We start from the raw sequence: 19181 nt of genomic DNA on the forward strand, positions 1-19181 counted from the left end.
TACAGGCTTTGCACTTGTGCAAACTCGAGAGGCAGCAAAGTCCATTTACTTTGCACAGATGTAAATGCCTTCCCATATAGTGTCAAATTTTCAAATGCTGACAAATGATTCAGCACTTCAGAATGAAGGAATTCTGATAGGTAGCTGATGGATTAAATTTTCACACACAGACACACATGTGCACACAGGATGAAAATGCTTTAAGAGGTAGTGAATGCTTAGGTCACAAGAACTCAAGCATAGTATTTTCAATTCTCTTTTTTAAAACTGTAGCAGTCCCACAGATTTCTTACTAAAGACTTGTTAGGTAACTCAAGTTTTAAGTCATCTTTATAAATTATATGGGTGATTTTGAAGACTTTATACATTATCAGTATGTTCTGGACAACATGAATACAAGCATACTATAAAAATATGAAAGGTTAACAAGATTTTGTGATAATTCTAACTCCTTGACATGCTGTGTTTAAAAATAGGAGGCAATAGCATTATAATTCAATCCCCCTCAGCTATTTCATATTACTACCTGAAACATCAACACCTTTTATAATAAATTAAATGGAAAATACCACTGAGATGACCTTATTAAATTAATTTTTCGTAGAATGTGTTTTAATATTAAATCAGATTAAATACTAAATTATAATTGTAGGAAAAGGATGCCTTGGGACAGAGTATACTTCAATCACTTCAACTATAGAATGGTTGGGGTTGGAAGAGACCTTAAAGGTCACCCAGTTCCAATTCCCCTGCCATGGGCAGGAACACCTTTAACTAGACCAGGTTGCTCCAAGCCCCATCCAACAGTACCTCACCACCCTCACAGTAAAGAATTTCTTCATATTATCCAATCTAAACCTGCCCTCTTTCAGTTTGAAGACATTACCCCTTGTCCTATCACTAAAAAGTCCTTCTCCAGCTTTCCTGTAGGGCCCTTTCAAGTACTGGAAGGTGCAACAAGGTCTCCCCAGAGCCTTCTCTTCCCCAGGCTGAACATTCCCAACTCTCTCAACATGTCTTCATAGAAGACATACTCCAGCCCTCAGATCATCTTTGTGGCCGTCTGTGGCACTCTCTCCAAGAGGTCCGTATCCTTTTTGAACTATAATTCCACAACAAAGCATGTATTTTAAAAATGTCCTAGTGTGGCGAGCTTAAATCAGAACCCTAATCATAGAATCGTAGAACATTAAGGGATTGGAATGGACCTTAAAGATCATCTAGTCCCAACCACTGTTGCCACGTGCAGGGACACCTCTCACCATAACAGGTTGCTCAACCTGACTTTGAACACTGCCAGGGTTGGTTTATCCATAACCTCCTTGGGTAAGATGTTTCAGTGCCTAACCATCCTCACAGTAAAAAATTTCTTCCTAATATCTAACCTAAATTTCCCCTCTTTCTATTTGTACCCTTTACTCCTTGTCCTATCAGTACAGTTCCTGACAGAGTCCCTCTCTGACTTTCTGTAGGTACCCCTCAGATACCGGAAAGCTGCTATGAGGTCTCCATGCAACCTCTTCTCCAGGCTAAACAGCCCCAACTCTCTCAGTCTGTCTTTGCAGGTAAGGTTCTTCAACCCTCTTATTGGCTTTGTGGCTCTTCTCTGGACTTGCTCCAACAGTTCCATGTCATTCTTATGTTGGGGATGCCAGAACTGTATGCAGTACTCCAGGTGGGGTCTCACAAGAGCAGAGTAGAGGGGGAAAACCACCTCCCTTGACCTGCTGGCCATGTTTCTTTTGATGCAGCCCAGGACTGGATTGGCTTTCTCGGCTGCGAGCACACACTGCCGAATCATGTTGAGTTTTTCATCAACCATCATGCACAAGTCTTTCTCTGCAGGGCTGTTCTCAAACCCTTCTCTGCCCAACCTGTAGGTGTGCCTTGGATTGCATGACCCAGATGTAGGACCTCGCATTCTATCATGTCACTGTTTCACTGAACATTAAAGGGCAAAGTATTAGACTAATTCCATCCTCTCGAAGTCTCACTTAAAAGGTTCTAATCTGTGATTACAAAACAATGTTATTTTCAATTTACATCACATATGTACAGCTTGCACTAATTGTTTTATTCCACTGCATTGAATCTTTCAGTGATCAATAAAAACTCAACTGGATGTCACTTTCAGAAAAATCAACTGCTACAATCTTCTTGGTGGCTCTGACTTGTGTTTGGAGATCAAACTGAATGAAGACAACACAAAGACAGTGTTGGGCAAAGAAACAGACTGTTATTTTCTCATTTTAAAAAAAGGACAATAACAGGTTTTTCATGAGATCTTGCTGATTGTTAAGAATTCAGATTACACAGTGATGCATTCCACACAAGCGAAATAAATACAATTCAAATTCTAGGTGAAGTTAAGCTATTTAAAATTGAAACACAAAAAAGATTTGGCATGTGGCATAGTTTTCTAAATATTTTCTACTTGTCTACACTGCTTAACCTTGTCCACATCTAAAATCACAGGTGTTAGCTATGTTGTCAGATGAATGGGCTTGCTAAGGCAAAACACGACTACTGCATATGTGTTTACAGCAATACAGATTGTGATAGCTTTATGCCTAAACTCTGTATAAATCCCTGGAGGAACCTGAACAATTATTTGGCATCTGCACTGGGTTGCATAATAGTAATGTGTCTGCCATTCAGTTTTCATGTAGAAGTCCAATTCCTGGAATAATCACACCAGGAGCAGAGAATTCTTAATTTTTAAACTCTTCAGCACTCTTAAAGCTTTTTGGAAATTGCTGTCAAAAAGTATGCTCCTGCAATATAAAATTCCAAAACCAATTCCAGCTCAAACCAATTTTCCCAGCTGAACTTCTTCTAAAATACTGCTATACTATAAAATATTATCCAAACCGGCATGAACAGCTTTCTGAACTTTTAGGAAAGTTGCTCAGCATCTGAGTTTCCTTGACTCTTGATGCTGTGAAACCTCTAGAAAGTTTGTACCTGTATTTATCAGGCACTGGCATTTAGTTCCTTAAATACAGCATCTTAAATATACCATTTCAAATATTCTGTGGTACACCAGTTGGCTCCTCACAAGTCCAGAATGGAACATATCTCCAATACCTTTCCTGCCAACACCACAGGAGTGCCTGGTGTGGAATATCTGAAATTCTTGGACACCTGCCTTTAAGAACCCAAGCTTCATTTGAGTTGTGGTCCCTTCTAATCTGTCAGTATCAGATGAGCTGTTGTGCAACCTTTCAGGCCCTCAGGCTGTCCCTAAAGAACTAAAGAAATTCATCATTCATTGAATTAATATAAAAATCTTCACCAAAAAACATTTTAAAATGTTGACTGGGCTTCTGAGTACGAGCATGTAGCACTCGTTCAAAGAGAAAGAGAAGCAGGTGTAAGGAGCAACCCTGTCTCCTTTCTGTTCATCTATTTTTAATTTCAAATGTTGGTCCTTTATTACTTGAAACTCACCTGAAACACAGAGTGGAAAGAAAAGGGATGACACTACATTAGCATCCTTTTGAAAATGGAAACGTTTCAAAAAGGGTTTGGTTTTTTTTTTCCACAGTTGAAATAACATTCTTAAAAAGATAATTTTTTCTATCAGACTTAAAATCAGAAAAACTACTTTGGGAACTTCTGCTTTTTATCTCTATAAAAGTAGAACTGCAGCACTTGATATATAGGTAGAATTCGTTATCATAAGCGCAGACACAACAAAGCAATATGTATACAGATGATTGCTAAGAGACAATGTCTCTATGCACGTGTGTGATAATCTATGAATAAATGCATTTATGACCTATATGTATGTATTTCATATTTAGAGACATCTCTATTTATGAATTAAAAGAGAATGGACTACATTCAGGAACTTACATGAATACACATGAATTATATCAAGATAAGAAAATGAAAATAAATTTAGATTTTTTATCTTTACCTAGCATTCAATATTTTCCATTTTTCTCTGAAAAATTTCCAAGCAAGATCCCTTCCATGTGGATTTCGAGCTACGTGGATTATCACATCAATTGCATCCTGATCCAGGACAACTTCTGAGTTGAGAGACAAATTCAAAAGTCTAGTGGGGGAAACAAGAAAAAAAATCCTACTTAGTTTCACCAACACACAGTCTAATATCAGCACATCAGAAAACTCTCAGAAAAAAAAAAATCACTGCCAAATGGTTTGTTTAAGTCTCCAAGTGAGTTCAGTGGTTTATTTCTATGATTCCAAAGACTGGACGTGTTTATGAATCAGAAAAATCTTGATGTAAAAGGATGTCAGTACAAGTTAAGTGGAGCTTTATGTATGCATTTTTATGAAATCTCTAAGGTCAGACTGGTCAAGACACTTAAATGATATGTTAACAAAAAATATCAGCAATTACAGGATTTCAAACATTTCCAAAGAACATAGGAAAATCTGGAAGTGAAAAGGTATAATATGTGTCAATTTTTATATGTATTAATGCAAAAGCATAAGAAGGTTTCAACAGATAGTGTGTGCTTGAAAAGCAAAGTTCTTTCATTCAGACCAAACCTCAAGTGATGATCCATAAATTTTGAAGTGATTATTGGTAACAGATTCAGATATAAAACATTTTTGTACCTGTTGAGCAAGTTTCTGTCATCACTGCAAGTTAAGGCTTCTAATAATATTTTCTTCTCAGACACTGCTGTGGTGGAATGAAATTTCATCCAAATGAACTCCCATACATCTTCATCCATCAGTGAAACTCCTGTACAGTAGACAATGTCTCTCACATTGAGTGGGATTCTACAAAAGAAATCAGTCATAGCATTGTGGTAAATAATCAGCCTCCTGATATTGGAAACTAAGGAGGAACATTTATGAGACTTCAAAATTAATGTGCAACAGTAACCTTTTTTCTGAAAATTATACTTGCATCTCTTTACTGCCACCAATATCTTCCAGGCCATCATAATGGACTTTCTAATGGGTAACACATGCTTGCCATTCTTTTCATAATGCTGTCATGTTGTGAGGAGACTAGAAAATATGGTCATGTAGTTCATCAACACATGTGCCACATAACCTACAGGTAACACAAGCTCTCCAAATTAGTACAGGATCTTATCATTCTCTTGCTGGGCTCTATGCCAAATCTGCTCTTCTTGTCCTTAATACTGTTTTAGAACAGGAGCTGATCAGCCAGAAACTCCTCCTTGCTTGTGCTGAAAAGTGCTCCATCTTCATACAGTAGCATACAAGTAAGGAAGGATGTTCTGCGATAATGCTAGTTAAACAAGGTATTGTCAGGAGTGAAGAAAATAGAAAGATCTGTTCACTTTTTTCAGCGTATTAATACCAGTACAAAACCAGCTATGCCACAGGATGGTTGTGAACTGTGAATACTGCTCGATTAATATCAACTCAGACCACAGTTAAATGACAGCTTCCTGAAGCCAAATTCAGACCTAGTACAGTATGTGTATATGTATCATTTTCTTCTAAAAAGATCTCAGCTGAGCATTCAATATCCTATCCTGTTTATGTTTCCTATACAAGCATAGAAGCTGAAAGTTCTGTGAGCTAAAGGGTATTCTTACAAGTAAAGCTAGACATTTCTCAGAGGAATATGTTTCTGATTTTTCAGGAAAAAAAAAGACCTCTTTTTGATGGTAAAAATTATACCAAAACACAGTTCTCTAGTTAATAATGGCTGGGCTGAACCACCTCTGGAACTTCATATGCAAGACCTCTTTAGAGAATCTAGAAGTACATACAGTTGCTGTTAATGTCTGTGTAGTAATATAGTGGAACAAAAAATGAAATGACTGCTATAAAACTTGACATCAGAATATACAACAGAGGAGAAAAAAAAGGTTACATCAGTACTTTAATTACAAGAGGATTTCACTGAAGTCTTATACCACAGACTGCGCTAATCCCAGTCAAGAACAAAGAGGTTCTTCTACTCCCATCTATTAATTCTCCAGCAAAAAATTCTTATATTGAAATGGAAAAAGACTTTTCTTTCACTCTGTGATGAATGCCTTTATTAAAAACTTAAGCTGATCTCTTTGGCCATGTTTGAGTCCCTGGAAAATGAAATCAGTGTGGTTTTTTGGCATTTCAAAGTTTTGGTTCCTCTTCAGTACTTCAGAAGGAAGCAGACAAGGTAAGAAACCATATATTGATGATCGTGAAGGGTTACAAACTGTTGTTTCCTCTCTGGGTTAACTGGTCCCAACAACTATGATGGATTCTTAAGAAAAAGAATAAAAAGAATATTTAGCTAAACTGAGGCAAAACTAGGGGGAAAGAAGTGCACTCCTACTACTATGGGCTGAAAAACTTTGGGGAACTAATGCCTCCTGCTTTTTTGTTATGCTTTTTCTGAGCGATAAGAAGTCTTGAGGTTGAGGCAAGCACAGTCATCAGCTCAGAGGGTGTACCTGCAAGTTCAGATGCAGATGGTCATATGAATTTTGCTTCTGCTGAGCTGACATGGCCCAGGATAGTGCTGCTTTCCTGGAGAATTTTAGCAGAGGTCCTTGCTAACAGAGCCACAAAGGGCTACCTTGACTACCACTGAGGTATTTTGCATTTGATGGATACAAACACAGATATTTATTCAGGTGTAAACTCTCCCAAGCAAAACTGAAAGGATGGACAAGAAAAATGTAATCCATTTTAAAGCTACTAGGAATATGAAACTTTTAACCATGCGCAGGACACACCAGCAATATTGCCTTCTAAAGCAAAATCAGAGGTGTAATGTCTCATTTCTACCATGAACTGCTTTCATCTACACAGGGCAGATTGGTACTACAGTGCAGATCCTGGCATGGTTTGAGGTCTTACTGGTTCTTCTCTGACCATCAAATTGCTGTGTGCCTGTTCCAGGCACAGTCAGGCAGTCAGCATTGCTATGGTTATGACCACATAGCTCACACAATTCCTACATGTCAAAAAATTCAGTTTCCACAGTTCCTCCCCCTTGATTCTTCCTATTACCTTCTAAGATTTTTTTCCTCTCAATGTTCAGATGACCTAAAAAGCCTGGCATTGAAAAAAGTTATTAATGCTCCTCAGATTTACCCAGGATCACTAGAATTTTACTCACGTGTGGTCTATACAATTGCTTCTGTGGTTCCTATGGAAGTGATATGTCAAGAGCAAGGAAACAAGAAAATCCTTAAAGTTGAGCAGATCCATTAAAAGAAATAGGGTTTAAACATACATGGGCAGCAAAGGAAAAAAGTTACCACTTTAACCAGCCTTTCCATATACTGAGTTTTGATTTTCAAAACACTGAGTTAACATTAGTAAAATGTGAGTTCAGTTGACATTTACAGAATTATCCATGTATGCTAAGTGTTGAATTTCCATTTCACTGTAATGGAACTTGTACTTCTTACTTGGAAGTCTTATCATTAAGTGCTTGTAGTGATATTTCAAACATTAATGAATATCAACAGTTTATTTTTCTCCCATTTAACCTTTCTTTCAAAAAGTGCATGTAAAGGCAAAAGATATAACTGACTCTATTACATAAAATTAAGAATACGTATTTAAATACAAGAACTCAAGACATACCAACATTAAAGGAGCAGATATTTAGCTGCTGCCTTTGTGTTGAATTATATTAACTCAGAATGAGGCTTAAAGTTTTCTAATACCTGCAAGTCTCAAAACTTTGGGTGAGCAATTACAGTAACATAAATATGCAGCCATATACATATACACTGCCTAGAAGATGAAATTACATTGTCATATTACCCTGATTTTCTAATCACTAAGTTATTTGTTCTTAAAACACAATTTTCTTACTAGTTCATGTCTTTTTTTTCTTTTTAATAGGGGATTTAATACACTGACAGCAGCCATAAGAACATATACTAAATCAAAAGGACTGAGGGGGGCTATCCTGACTAGGGAACCAAACAACCCATTACCCCAAATCTGTCTTGTCATTTGATACCTGAATATGAAGAACAACTGAACCCAGTCAAGCCTTATTTCAATGAAGAAAGAACTTAATATCTTGACACAAACACTAAATCATCTTTTTAGAAGCACATGTAGTTCTTTCTGAGATTTGATAGCAGAAATATTATTTTTGGTTTACTGCAAGAGATGCAATTCAGCAAACAGGTACTCTAAGGAACTATAAAGCACCTGGAAAAAATAATACTTTTTTGGTTAATTGTCCCATTAATTGTCCCATTAAGGTAGGAACTCTAGGCTGGAAGGACTGTCACTCTATGTTTGCCAAGTACAGTCACTGCAGCAGAGGTACCTAGAAGTGGATGTCTAACCCCAGAATGGTCAGCATTCCTCACTTGTGAGGTTTATATTTTTCAAATTTCAAATAAATTCAAGGGCCATCACCAGCAATTTTAACAACAGTGCAGTCAGTAAGTACAGGATCATTTGCATCTCTGGAAAGGAAGGAGGACTTAGGACGAGTGATGGCACTGACCCCATGACCATAGTCTAGATGTCACCATGATCCTTGCTAAGAAAACTCTACTGCCACGAAATCGGTAATAGCATACTGGCAGTGCTGCAGCAGATCTACTCAATATCATCCAATCAATTGCTCCAGGGAAGGTTTTAGGTCTCTATCTATAAGCTATGTCATTAGGGCAATGTAAAAAAAATCAGCCCCCTACAAACCAAGACATCAAAACAAATACTGATTTTAGAAGGTTTACCTTCAGAAACCACAAAATGTACAGCGACAAAACACGACAAACTATTCTTGTGAGAGGCTTGTAATCAGGACTGTAGACAGGGGATTCTTCTTGTGAAAATGAAAATTGTTTATGAAAATAAGAATATCCCCAAAGCAATTTCTCATTGCCCCAAAAGAGACTCCTCTAATCCCATTTTCTCCATTTGTGGGGATTTTTGCTTTCTATCTCTTCCAGTCACTATAGTAGTGTATTTCATCATTATCTAAATATCTGAAATCTCCCCAGTCTACAGATTTTTTAGTATTATAACTTCATGGAAAATGTTGTTCTAAAATTGCAGTTCCCCTTGTTATATTAAACTTTGTCTGGGCCTTCAAGGCTGGTCTCTTTTTTAAAGAGCTAATATGATTGATGGATACTTCAGAAGAATAAAAATAAATGCCTGAGAGCATCACTTTAAATGGCTTTTATTTGAATACTGATCCAATTTATTTAACTTTATTTTTCTTGCTTAAGAGATATGATGGTGAGAATGAAATATGTAGCTAGCAGAGCTTGTTTAAAAATTAAACACTTTGGGAAAAAAGTTAAAAATTAAACAGTTAGAAAAAAATTAATTAAAATCGTGCTGTGCCTTTACAGGCATTTTTTTTTTTCAGGATTGAATTATACAGCTCTACAATGAGCTAAGAATAATCTTCTAAGTTATAATTAATTGGTACATACTTGCTCCTATTTAAAGTATGTTCTAACAATTGAAGATACACTTATAAAATTGGACCATAATTGTTTATCTTCTGGGCAAATTGCGTTCTAATCTTTTAAAATGTAAATGCACACAGTTTAGACAGTTCTTTGATTAAGTAACAAATTTCAACACCATTTACGGTAGTATTTGACAAAGACAATTAATCAGAAACATTATTTTTGCAACAATTTAACATTTAACTTAAGCTTATTTTTCTTGATGACTGTATTTATAGTCTTGTTTAATAGGTTACAAGGCTCAGATAAGAAATAAGAACAAAGTATTAGTACTTTGTTGGCAGATCTTTAATACAGATTCTATTATAAGGAAGAGCACCACACAAAGTTTATTTTTTAACACATCAGTCCCAAATCTTGCACCCTCATTCTCTATTACAAACTCCAGGAGTCATGCTGCTGGCACCACTGTGCAGAGAGATGGGATGATCCTCTGTCACAGTACATATCCAGTCTAAAAAGAAAGGTAGAATTTCCCCTTGAAAATTGAGGCATGGAGCTGTGATGGGCTTGACATTCAGGTGCCTGTCACACATTGAATTTGGGGGACATAACTGAGGACGAGGCTACTGAGGGTGTCTGGGGCAAAGCTATGCATGGTCCCTGTCCCATGCTTCAAAGCCTCAGGTATCATATAGGTCTGACAGAGGCAGGCAGAGAATACATCATCCCTCAAGTGATGGTTACTTCTATTGCTCCTTTCTGTTCCTATCACAGATACCCTGGAAGTGAATGTGCAACTAGCACACTCAAGCTCTCCAACACTGATTTTAATGACTGAGTGATGAGTTAAGCACTTCTTTGTGAGACTAATCTCTGAGTAAATATGCCTTGTTTTATCCATTCTGGACAGTTTTTGCAATAAAAATACAGTCCCTTCTAATCAACTGATTTGCAAAGTTGTGGAGAGATCATTCCCAAATGATTGGAGACTAATCTATCTAAATTCCAAGGATTGCAAATTAATTACTGCTAATACATAATCACTACATACAGGCTCATTTTATTGTGATGACACACGGAAGTCAGAAAGTAGAAACACTACCTGAACTAGCTGCCCCATAAAGCCCAGTTTTGCCTTTTGAGAGATGACGTCCTCTTCCTATTTAGACATATACCCCAAATGGTCTTTCAGAGCACTAAGTTCTTGATTAACTTGTTCACTCAACAGTGTTTTCTTCCTCCTTAAACAGTTTTATTGACTTAAGTGCAAGATTCTACTCAAATGTTGTAACAATCTATTAATTATTAAATCACTTCAGCAACATTGGCTCACATTAGCTGGCAAAGCTCCAGTAACATTTCAAAATGCATGAATAGCTATGCCTGAATTTTTTTCAGTAATTAAAACTTCCAGGGGTGAGAAGGCAGAAGAAGGGATTCATTTTATTGTTTTACATTTATCAGGCACTCATGTGTGAAAAAAATGAAAATAACTCTCTTTTTTTCCTGTTAGCTACTAATGATTTCCAAAAATAGCTGGTGGGCATCAAGCCCTTGAAAAAACCTAGTGCCTTCCAAAAAACCGACAAAAATAATTAACCTGTTGGCCATGTTCTCACAAATACTTAGGTAGGTGGTTAAACTTAAGTACATTTACAAATTGTTGCAAGACTGTAGCACTACTGTGTCCGTGAAGCACAGCAATAAAATTACCTATCTCAAGTAATTAAGAGAAATAAGGGAGGAGGAAAACACTCGTTTGGAGAAACACTTGATTTTCTATCACCTAAGCCAGACTTCATTGAAATTACATCAACTAATGACTAGTAATTTGTTATCTACTACTCCCTCAGATCTATGGAGAGTTTCATTTATAGACATGTTACAGTCTCCTATACACTTTTGCAATTGTTTTTCTAGTGGCATTTCCACTGAGTATTTAAAGGTGCCACCAAGTAAGCACACTGCCAATTCAGGCCAGTGGATGGACATGAATCCATTATTCCGTAAAGGAAACACAAAACCTGAATGAACAAATAGGGAGGTCCAGGACTTGCAATATAGCCTCGTTGGTTATCTCTATCTTTCAAATTACATGATGGAAGACATTACTTACACCTTTCTTAAGACTGATGAAGAACTGATTAGTGTTCCTAACCATCACAGCAATGTACAAATCTTTGTCATGGCAAACAGAATTCACATTAATACCCTTTAAAATGACATAAAGATGTGTTCTGACTTTAAACCCACAGACCAAACAGGAAAATTCATGGTTTATTCTCTTTTCAGCGATCTCTGGCCCTACCTCAGCACCCCAAGACTTCTCAGAACAATCTGGATAATTAGAGACCAGCACAGATTTAAAATATCTGTATTTGCTTTCAGGATTGTCCATCAGTCTCTACTTCTCTTCATGCATGAAGACAGACAAATGCAAACTTCATTAACCCATGGGCTACAGAATTGATGCTGACCTTAGTCTTATTCAGTGCAGCAGCCTGCACTCCATTGCAAACTTCATTAAACCTGATCAGAGTGCTTGTGATGGAAGATTAACAGTAGAAATAGTAAAAACTGCATTAAAGCTAAAATCACTTCAAAGTCATATGAAGCCAAGATCAACCAAATGCATTTACTCTAAGTTTTCTAGGGGTATTGAGGTAATTAGTTAAGGTATTTTGTTTCCATTTAAAAGACAGCAACCAATAAATAGCAATGGTTAAACTTCTAAAGATGAAAATAAGAGCAAACTGAAGAGGCTATGACTAGCTGGGGCCTTCCCACAGATATAGTAACATCTTACAGAAACATTGCCACATAACTCTGTCTGATATAATACTCTCAGCTCACTGTTCCATGTTAGCAGAAGAATAGCATTACCACAGCTCTACTAATAGAATCAGAATACAAGTACTCCTTTTTCTGCTGAAGGCAAAATCAGCTGTCTCAGTTCAAAGTAGTTCTCTCACATACTCACATGTTTACATCATCCTGTTTAACTTTGCCTCAAGCAAGCATACATCCACAGTCGACTTTGCCAGCAGAAACGTGTACGTGGCAACCTGTAGCTGATGGATGGTAACAGTAGCTGGAAGATACTCATGCCTGCACCCACAGAGATGTTTGCAAAAACATGCTCACGTCTATGGATAGGTTATGCTTTGAGTCATCATAGTGTGTATTTGCATGTTACATGCTGTTATGTTATCTTCTGTCAGGAGTTCACCGATTGCAGCTCTCCATACATTTTTTCTTGAACCTCAGAAACACACATTTACTCAGCCTAGCCAAGGCAGGAAGTCTGAAAGTGCTAATCCTCTTAGAAACATGTTTTTCTGTCAGAATAGATGCAGTGAAGGTTAAAGGGGTTAACAAGGCTGATTATTAAGCTCAGGCAGGCATTGAATGGTAATTCTGTTAATTTTTTAGGCTGAACCACAATGCTGTTATATCTAAGGAGTGTGAATAATGTATTTCTTCACACATGAAAGCTTCACAGGGATGAGCTTGGTTAAATGAAGATAGAAGCAAACATCTTAATTTTCAGCCAACAGTAGCTTCTCTTGTACAGCATTCTGTTGTTTGCTGCATACCAAACTACATTCTCAAACTACAAAGGAAATTTCAACATGGTTATACGTTTTCTACTCTGTATTTTCTGGACATCAACATGAAAGTTTCAAGGGTTTCCATTGCTCCAGTACAGAAGCAGCATATATCCCAATTTAAGAGAGTGAAAATGTTTGCCTTAATTTTAACTAACAAGTCAGAAGTAAATACCAACTTTCAAGCAAAATATGTTGGACCCATTAGACATTTGAAAAAAATAAATTTACTCAAATTAATTGATTAAATGAATCAGTGTAAGACATACCTTGAGGTCTAATCTCAGATTTCCAGTGGAAAGAAATAATTGCTTCTTTTTTAACAATTGCAAGGAATAAAATATATCAATTCCAAAACCAGTAAAATCTGATGTCTCTTTAGCCTCTTCTAGCTCTGATGCTATGTGTTTGGTTTCCTCCTTGTAGAGTCAAATTTCTGTTTCAGTTACGTTCCCTGTTTTTATGTTGTGTTTTGCCCTGAAAAAGTGGTAGTGAGCAATACCACCTAAAGCCCTTTGCATACTAAGGAGTTCTGCCATTTCAGGTGCTAAAGCCTCTTTCCCTCATATGAACGCTCTCATCTTTAGACTGGAGAGCTATATTCTTTCTCTTGCTAATGAAATAAATGCTGGAGGCAGAACTTCAACTAGAGGAGGAAAGTGTGTTGTAGCGTCTTAAAACTGTCCCAAACACCTCACAGACAGGTCATCAGGCTTGCCTTCTGCATATGGCAGATACAGGGCTAAGGTACTAAACTGAAGCACAGTAAACTGTTGGAATCTCAGTACTACTGTTTAAAGCAGGGTTGAAGAGCAGCTTCTCTACCAGCTGTGTTTGAAAATAAGTAGTCCTTTTCCTCTTTAGTGGTACTTTTGAAAGGCATCTTTTGCAAGGACCCCATACTCATAGAGAGATCGCCATTAATGTATTCATTTGATACAGGTATCATTCTACCTGTAGTGCTGGACCCTAAGAGGGACCTTTGTGCTTCACAATCTCGTGCTGAGATGCTCTTCAGTGGTGGCTGCCACCAACTTCATTTTTAGAGGTTCCCAAATCCCCTTTTAGGAAGTATAACTCCAAGCATCTGATTCTGCCCTGTGAGCCAGGCATCAAAAAATGAAGCACTGCAACACCTAAGTCACTTTAGAAATTCAAATCTTCAGAGCCTCTGACTTTCATGCATAGAGGCTAATGTTGCAGATCACATGTAAGTTGTTTTTTTCAGTAATTCCATTAAATTTCAGTAATTCCATAGAAAATCTGCAGTGCCATAGTTGGAAATCTAATGGCTTTTTCAAATAGTGCTGGAAACACAAAGAGGACCTCTCACTTTGTGTTATGAGTTACCATTATTTTACTTGGTGAACAGTGGAAAATTATTTGCACAGTAAAGAACATATTATGAAATATAAACACTATTTGATTACTGTGATTATTTCACTTCCTTACGGTGAAGAGTAGATGGCAATTAATTTCTGGACCTACAGCAACCGTAGGCATATGCTGGTAAAATAGTTAGATGTTACTGTATTTACTACCTGACACTCTATTCATAATTAAATGCTACAAGTAGAACAGAAAAAACATTTCAAAAGAACTTCTAAAAAGTCATCAATTAAATATGTGGCCAAAAAAAGTTATGAACTTTAGCATTTCTTCAGTACTATTAATTGTTACTCTGTGTTATACTTATTTGAACTAACTGCAGTAACTGCTAGGGAATCAAAAACCTTCTTTACATGATTTACTGCCTGTGCATTTATGCAGTATTTAATACCACATTTTAATTTAATATTACCCTAATTTTCTATTGATTAAAATCTTGGAACACAAGCCTAATTCCATAGTCTCTACTGCTTTGAAGAATTTGTGTTCCTTCCAACATGTACTGCTTGTGAATTAGCTCATTGTACGAAACATCTGATCTTCTGGAATAAGGTTTCTGGGAGGGGATGGGTGGAAAAGTTGCAAATTAGCCTTTATTTTTATTCTCATAGTCAAACTCAAATTATATCTGTATATTGAAATATCTCTGATCTCTTTGGAACACTATTTTTTGTGCTCTGGCTATGCAAGACCAGGGTTTCTGCAATACATCAGTCAATCACTTCATTCTGTTTCAGAAAAGGGAAGGGTAAAACCAAGAACTTACAGAGTCATTGCTGATGTGGAGGGGAACAGGTAAAGTTACATATAGTTTCTGTACTTGTCACCAACTTTTCTCACCAGTTGTCAGAGAAGTCTGTAGAAAGATGAGCAGCATGAATTTCCCCTTCCTTGTGAGGAAACAAGCTCTGAGGGATTCCTACAGGTTCTGAGGTGGCCGTTTGCAGCAAATTCGCAAACAGCTGTTAAGGGCATCAAACTGAGCAAAACATTTGATCAATGAGAAAGAATACAAAATGGCACCTGTTGGATGTGCTTTCTGCATGGATCTTGTACTTATCTGCTTGCCCTTTGCACTTGAGATAGTTTTTGTCTCTGAAATGCTGTAAGAGGCAGAAGTATGACTCAGACACCATGCTAATTAAATTCCAATTGTAGAATCACCATCGTTTTCTTGGTAGAAAAGCAGGGAAAACAGCCATTGCTTTACTTTCAGGTTTCAGCCTAAATTTGTTTAAACTGAGCAAAGGTGCTATGAGGTACCTCTGATTCAGCAGGGATCTGAATGTTCCTGAGAGAAAATTGACATACCCCTACAAACGTTGTTACTGTGAAACACAAGCTGATTTTATGTCTCCTGAGCTGCTATTACTAGTAGTCTTTGTAATGTTATTTCAATGTAAGCAGATAGGAAAAGAGTCTTGCTCATATATTAGTAACATTCAGGATGTAAGAATGCTTGGAGACTAGCAACTGGTAAATTCTGGAGTGGGGGACCGAACAAATCCTGCAATCTTAAAAAAAAAATCACATCTCTTCTTTGCAAGTTGTGCCCCCATTTATCAGCTCACTGTCAACCTCTATTGTGTAATTACACTACTGTTGCAGCTATTTTTCAAAACTCTGCAGTTCTTTTAGAGAAACACATCGTTTTAACTTAGTAGCTATTCTCCTTCTGTGCACTGCTGTGATGCTTTTATCATAATACTCGTCATATGCTGGCAACCACAATCTTCTGCTACCAAGAATGGCCCCATTGAAAGGCTAAGATGAATCTTCAGATGGCTCCTTAAATTTATTCCTTTCCTAGCTTGCTGTTGCTAGTAAAGCCATAAGCTTGTGTTTTGTTGTCCTTTTTTTTTTCCGATGCCTCCTTTCTCAATCCTATTGGAAATGATGAAGACCAGGATAGGTAGCTTTGCAGGGTGACAGCTTTTTAACACTGAATAATCGATTGATGTGCATGCTAATAGGTAATGCTAGGTTTGATTAACTAATTTTGCAAATGAACATCTAAGTAAATTACTTTTGCGGACTGTTTCCAATGATTCTTTCTCTTTAATCGCCTCTTTGAATAGCTTCATACAGATTGTTGCTGCTGCTGCTAAGGATTCATATAAAACCCTTGGGTATATATTTCTTAGTAAATATATCTGGTATCACCACACATAAGAAAATCCTTCTCCTCAGACACATCTTACTTAAAGGTACGTAGTCATAGTTTCAAGCTCACTTTTTTCCCAGAATTTTCAAAGCCTTATAGGAATGCAAGTTCCCTTCACGCTCAATTCATGGTTGGTTTTAAAAGTCACTCAGATACTTATGTAACTGAGTATGCCTCTGAAGGATTTTTCAAGATTACAGACAGAGATATTTTAATTGCAAACAAACACCTGATTAGCCCAAGATGTCTTTAAAAAATCCTGCATGCTTATATGGCTATAGAGATCTGATCCTTTTGCAGAGCTAATACAAGACTGGGACTAACAATGAGAGACCTTTTTTTTTAATCTTTCTTTTCTTATTTGAAAGTAAAATATTCTTTAAACCAAAGTATCATGCAATGTAAAAATGGATACAGTGCAAATACTTCCACACCCACATTCCACATAATCAGAAAATTCATTATTCTTTCTCAAGAAGTTGTGGTCTTAACCTATACTTTGCACTTATCTCATTGTCCATACATCACTACATACCTAAATATTTGTATTTTCAGTAATTTAATATTTCTTAGATGTTTGCCTTTAAAAGATAAACTTCATACACTATCCATGGCCCATGTTGTCTTGCCTCAGCTGAATAAACCTGCGTCTGGACAGTCTTATATATTAGTTGCCAAACCACTGCGGTGCTGCTAACGCTCAAGGCATCACCTATCATATTATCTGCTCTCTGCAACCTTACATGAGCTTCTCCATGTATTCCTGAATCACATTAATTTCCAAGTCTTCATCCTTAAATACTGCATAACATTTCCTTCATACACATTGTTACATCTCCTTCCTTCCTTCTCAGTCCTTCTGCCTCTAACTTCTCTCACTTCTTTAATAACTTAGCACCTTCTCTTCTTTTGCCCTGACACAGGTTTCATGTTTGTCTGCTAATGTGCTGTCACTCATCTTTCTCTCTTTAAACCCCTCCTTAAAACCCATCTTCTGACCTTCTAGCATAGAATTATCTGACAATAATTTATCAGGAGTGAGCAGAGGCTACGTGGGTGTCCCTTCCACCCACTCGTACATGCAAAGTCAAATAATTCATTCTGAAACTCCACAGACATTTTTAAATGACAGCCAGCAACCTCTGCTTCCTCTCGTACCATTCTGCAAAACAGGGCACTGCAGACAGGGGCAGGTAGGAGAGGAAGAGCATGCCAGTTGTATTGCCTCTCAGTAGGAGAAATGTAAGACACACATTTCAGTTCCACTTACCGGTTCCTATTGCTAGAAATCCAATCTGAGATTAATGTTGCAGCCTGCTGGTGACAGTGTTTGTTACCAAAGCTGCAGGCCAACATGATGACTTCCCGACGCAACTCTCTGTCCAAATTAAAGAAAGCAATGAAGTTGCATTAATGAATGTGTTTGAATGTTTATAAAAAGCTATTTCTTATAACAGTGACAGCGACTGGCAGTCGGGCAACATATCAAAGACAATCTGCTTTACAAATCTCAGTTTCAACTTTATGCCTTCAGCTGCTGCAACAATTAAAGAAAGGTTGTGGACCAAAACCAGCCCCCATTTACACTTAGACACTTTTCCTAACCTCCATGGTCACTTCAGTTCAAGTTCTCAAATATCCAGTGCAGTCAGATATTAAGTTAGGGCTTAGAAAACCGTGTTCTCCCAACTTAGGAAAGAAGAATTCATCTCACAGCATCTTTCTGCTCTCCTTCTAATCCAGAAAGGAAAAACAGAGGGGCAACAGAGCTAGGGGATTATGACATGCTGAAGATGACACTAAACTTTAGGAGAGTGCATTATTTCAACTATATTCCACAAATAAACAATAAAAAAAAGAAATATAACAGTACTCATGTTGGTAGGATGCTTGAACAAGTGATTTGTTTAAATTGTTCATTGGCCATCCAAGCTTCAGATACATTGATGCAACTTGTCTTAAAATATACTCCTGAGGGGAAAAAGAAAAATATATTTAATGTTAACCATCATGGGTTTTTTTACTTGAAACTGAAATACTACTGACTACTGAGGTTTAACCCTTTCACCCTCAAAAAATAATGTCCAACTCCAAAGATTTTGATTTGCATTTAGCAAAGCAACTTGTCCACTTATAATCCCCTTTCACCAACAGAGTAAGAATCAATCTGTAGAACAGCTATTTGATTAGATGCCAAGTATAAGACAATTTATTGCTAAAAAATCCATCACTTTCAAAAGTTTATTACATGCTATTTTGCAGTCACAATACACAGCTGAAAAATTGCAAGAGTGTCAATAGCTTAATTTTTACTCTATGGCCAATCTGGACTATATCTTGAATGTTCACTTTTAAAAGAACATTGTTTTAATAGCCATAGCCATAGCAAAAACATTATCTGGGTACAGTCAATTGCCTTTGGAATACATAACAATGTGGCTGCAAATAAGCTTTGTACACTTAATGATACTATGCTATAAGTTTAGGTTCCCAGTGTGCTTAAAGAACAAAATAAGCCCAAGATCTATTTTAGTGAATTCTACTTTTTACGCAAGAGACATACTTACGTATTCTGACCAGTTTTAAAGAAAACCACTGTCATTGTATTCAGCGTAATCTTTTGCCAGTGGAATTCAACAATTTGAAAAAGAGAACTGAGAT

At 37.0% G+C, this 19181-nt stretch overlaps 1 protein-coding gene across 3 annotated transcripts in view; it reads right to left on the reverse strand.

The window, feature by feature from the left end:
- The window catches only part of TRHDE (thyrotropin releasing hormone degrading enzyme), a 209474-nt gene that overhangs the window by 11381 nt on the left and 178912 nt on the right, over positions 1-19181 (reverse strand). For all 3 annotated transcript variants that reach the window (XM_039391317.1, XM_039391316.1, XM_039391315.1), the window contains 4 exons: positions 18394-18491; positions 17791-17898; positions 4594-4761; positions 3923-4063 (listed from right to left, as the gene is read on the reverse strand). In XM_039391317.1, coding sequence (XP_039247251.1) covers positions 3923-4063; positions 4594-4761; positions 17791-17898; positions 18394-18491 — 515 coding nt within the window. The remainder of the gene's footprint in view (positions 1-3922; positions 4064-4593; positions 4762-17790; positions 17899-18393; positions 18492-19181) is intronic.

This window comes from Pipra filicauda, unplaced genomic scaffold (genome assembly GCF_003945595.2).
Source record: "Pipra filicauda isolate LSUMZ 115617 unplaced genomic scaffold, ASM394559v2 scaffold93_size3172892_pilon, whole genome shotgun sequence".
NCBI lineage: Eukaryota > Metazoa > Chordata > Aves > Passeriformes > Pipridae > Pipra > Pipra filicauda.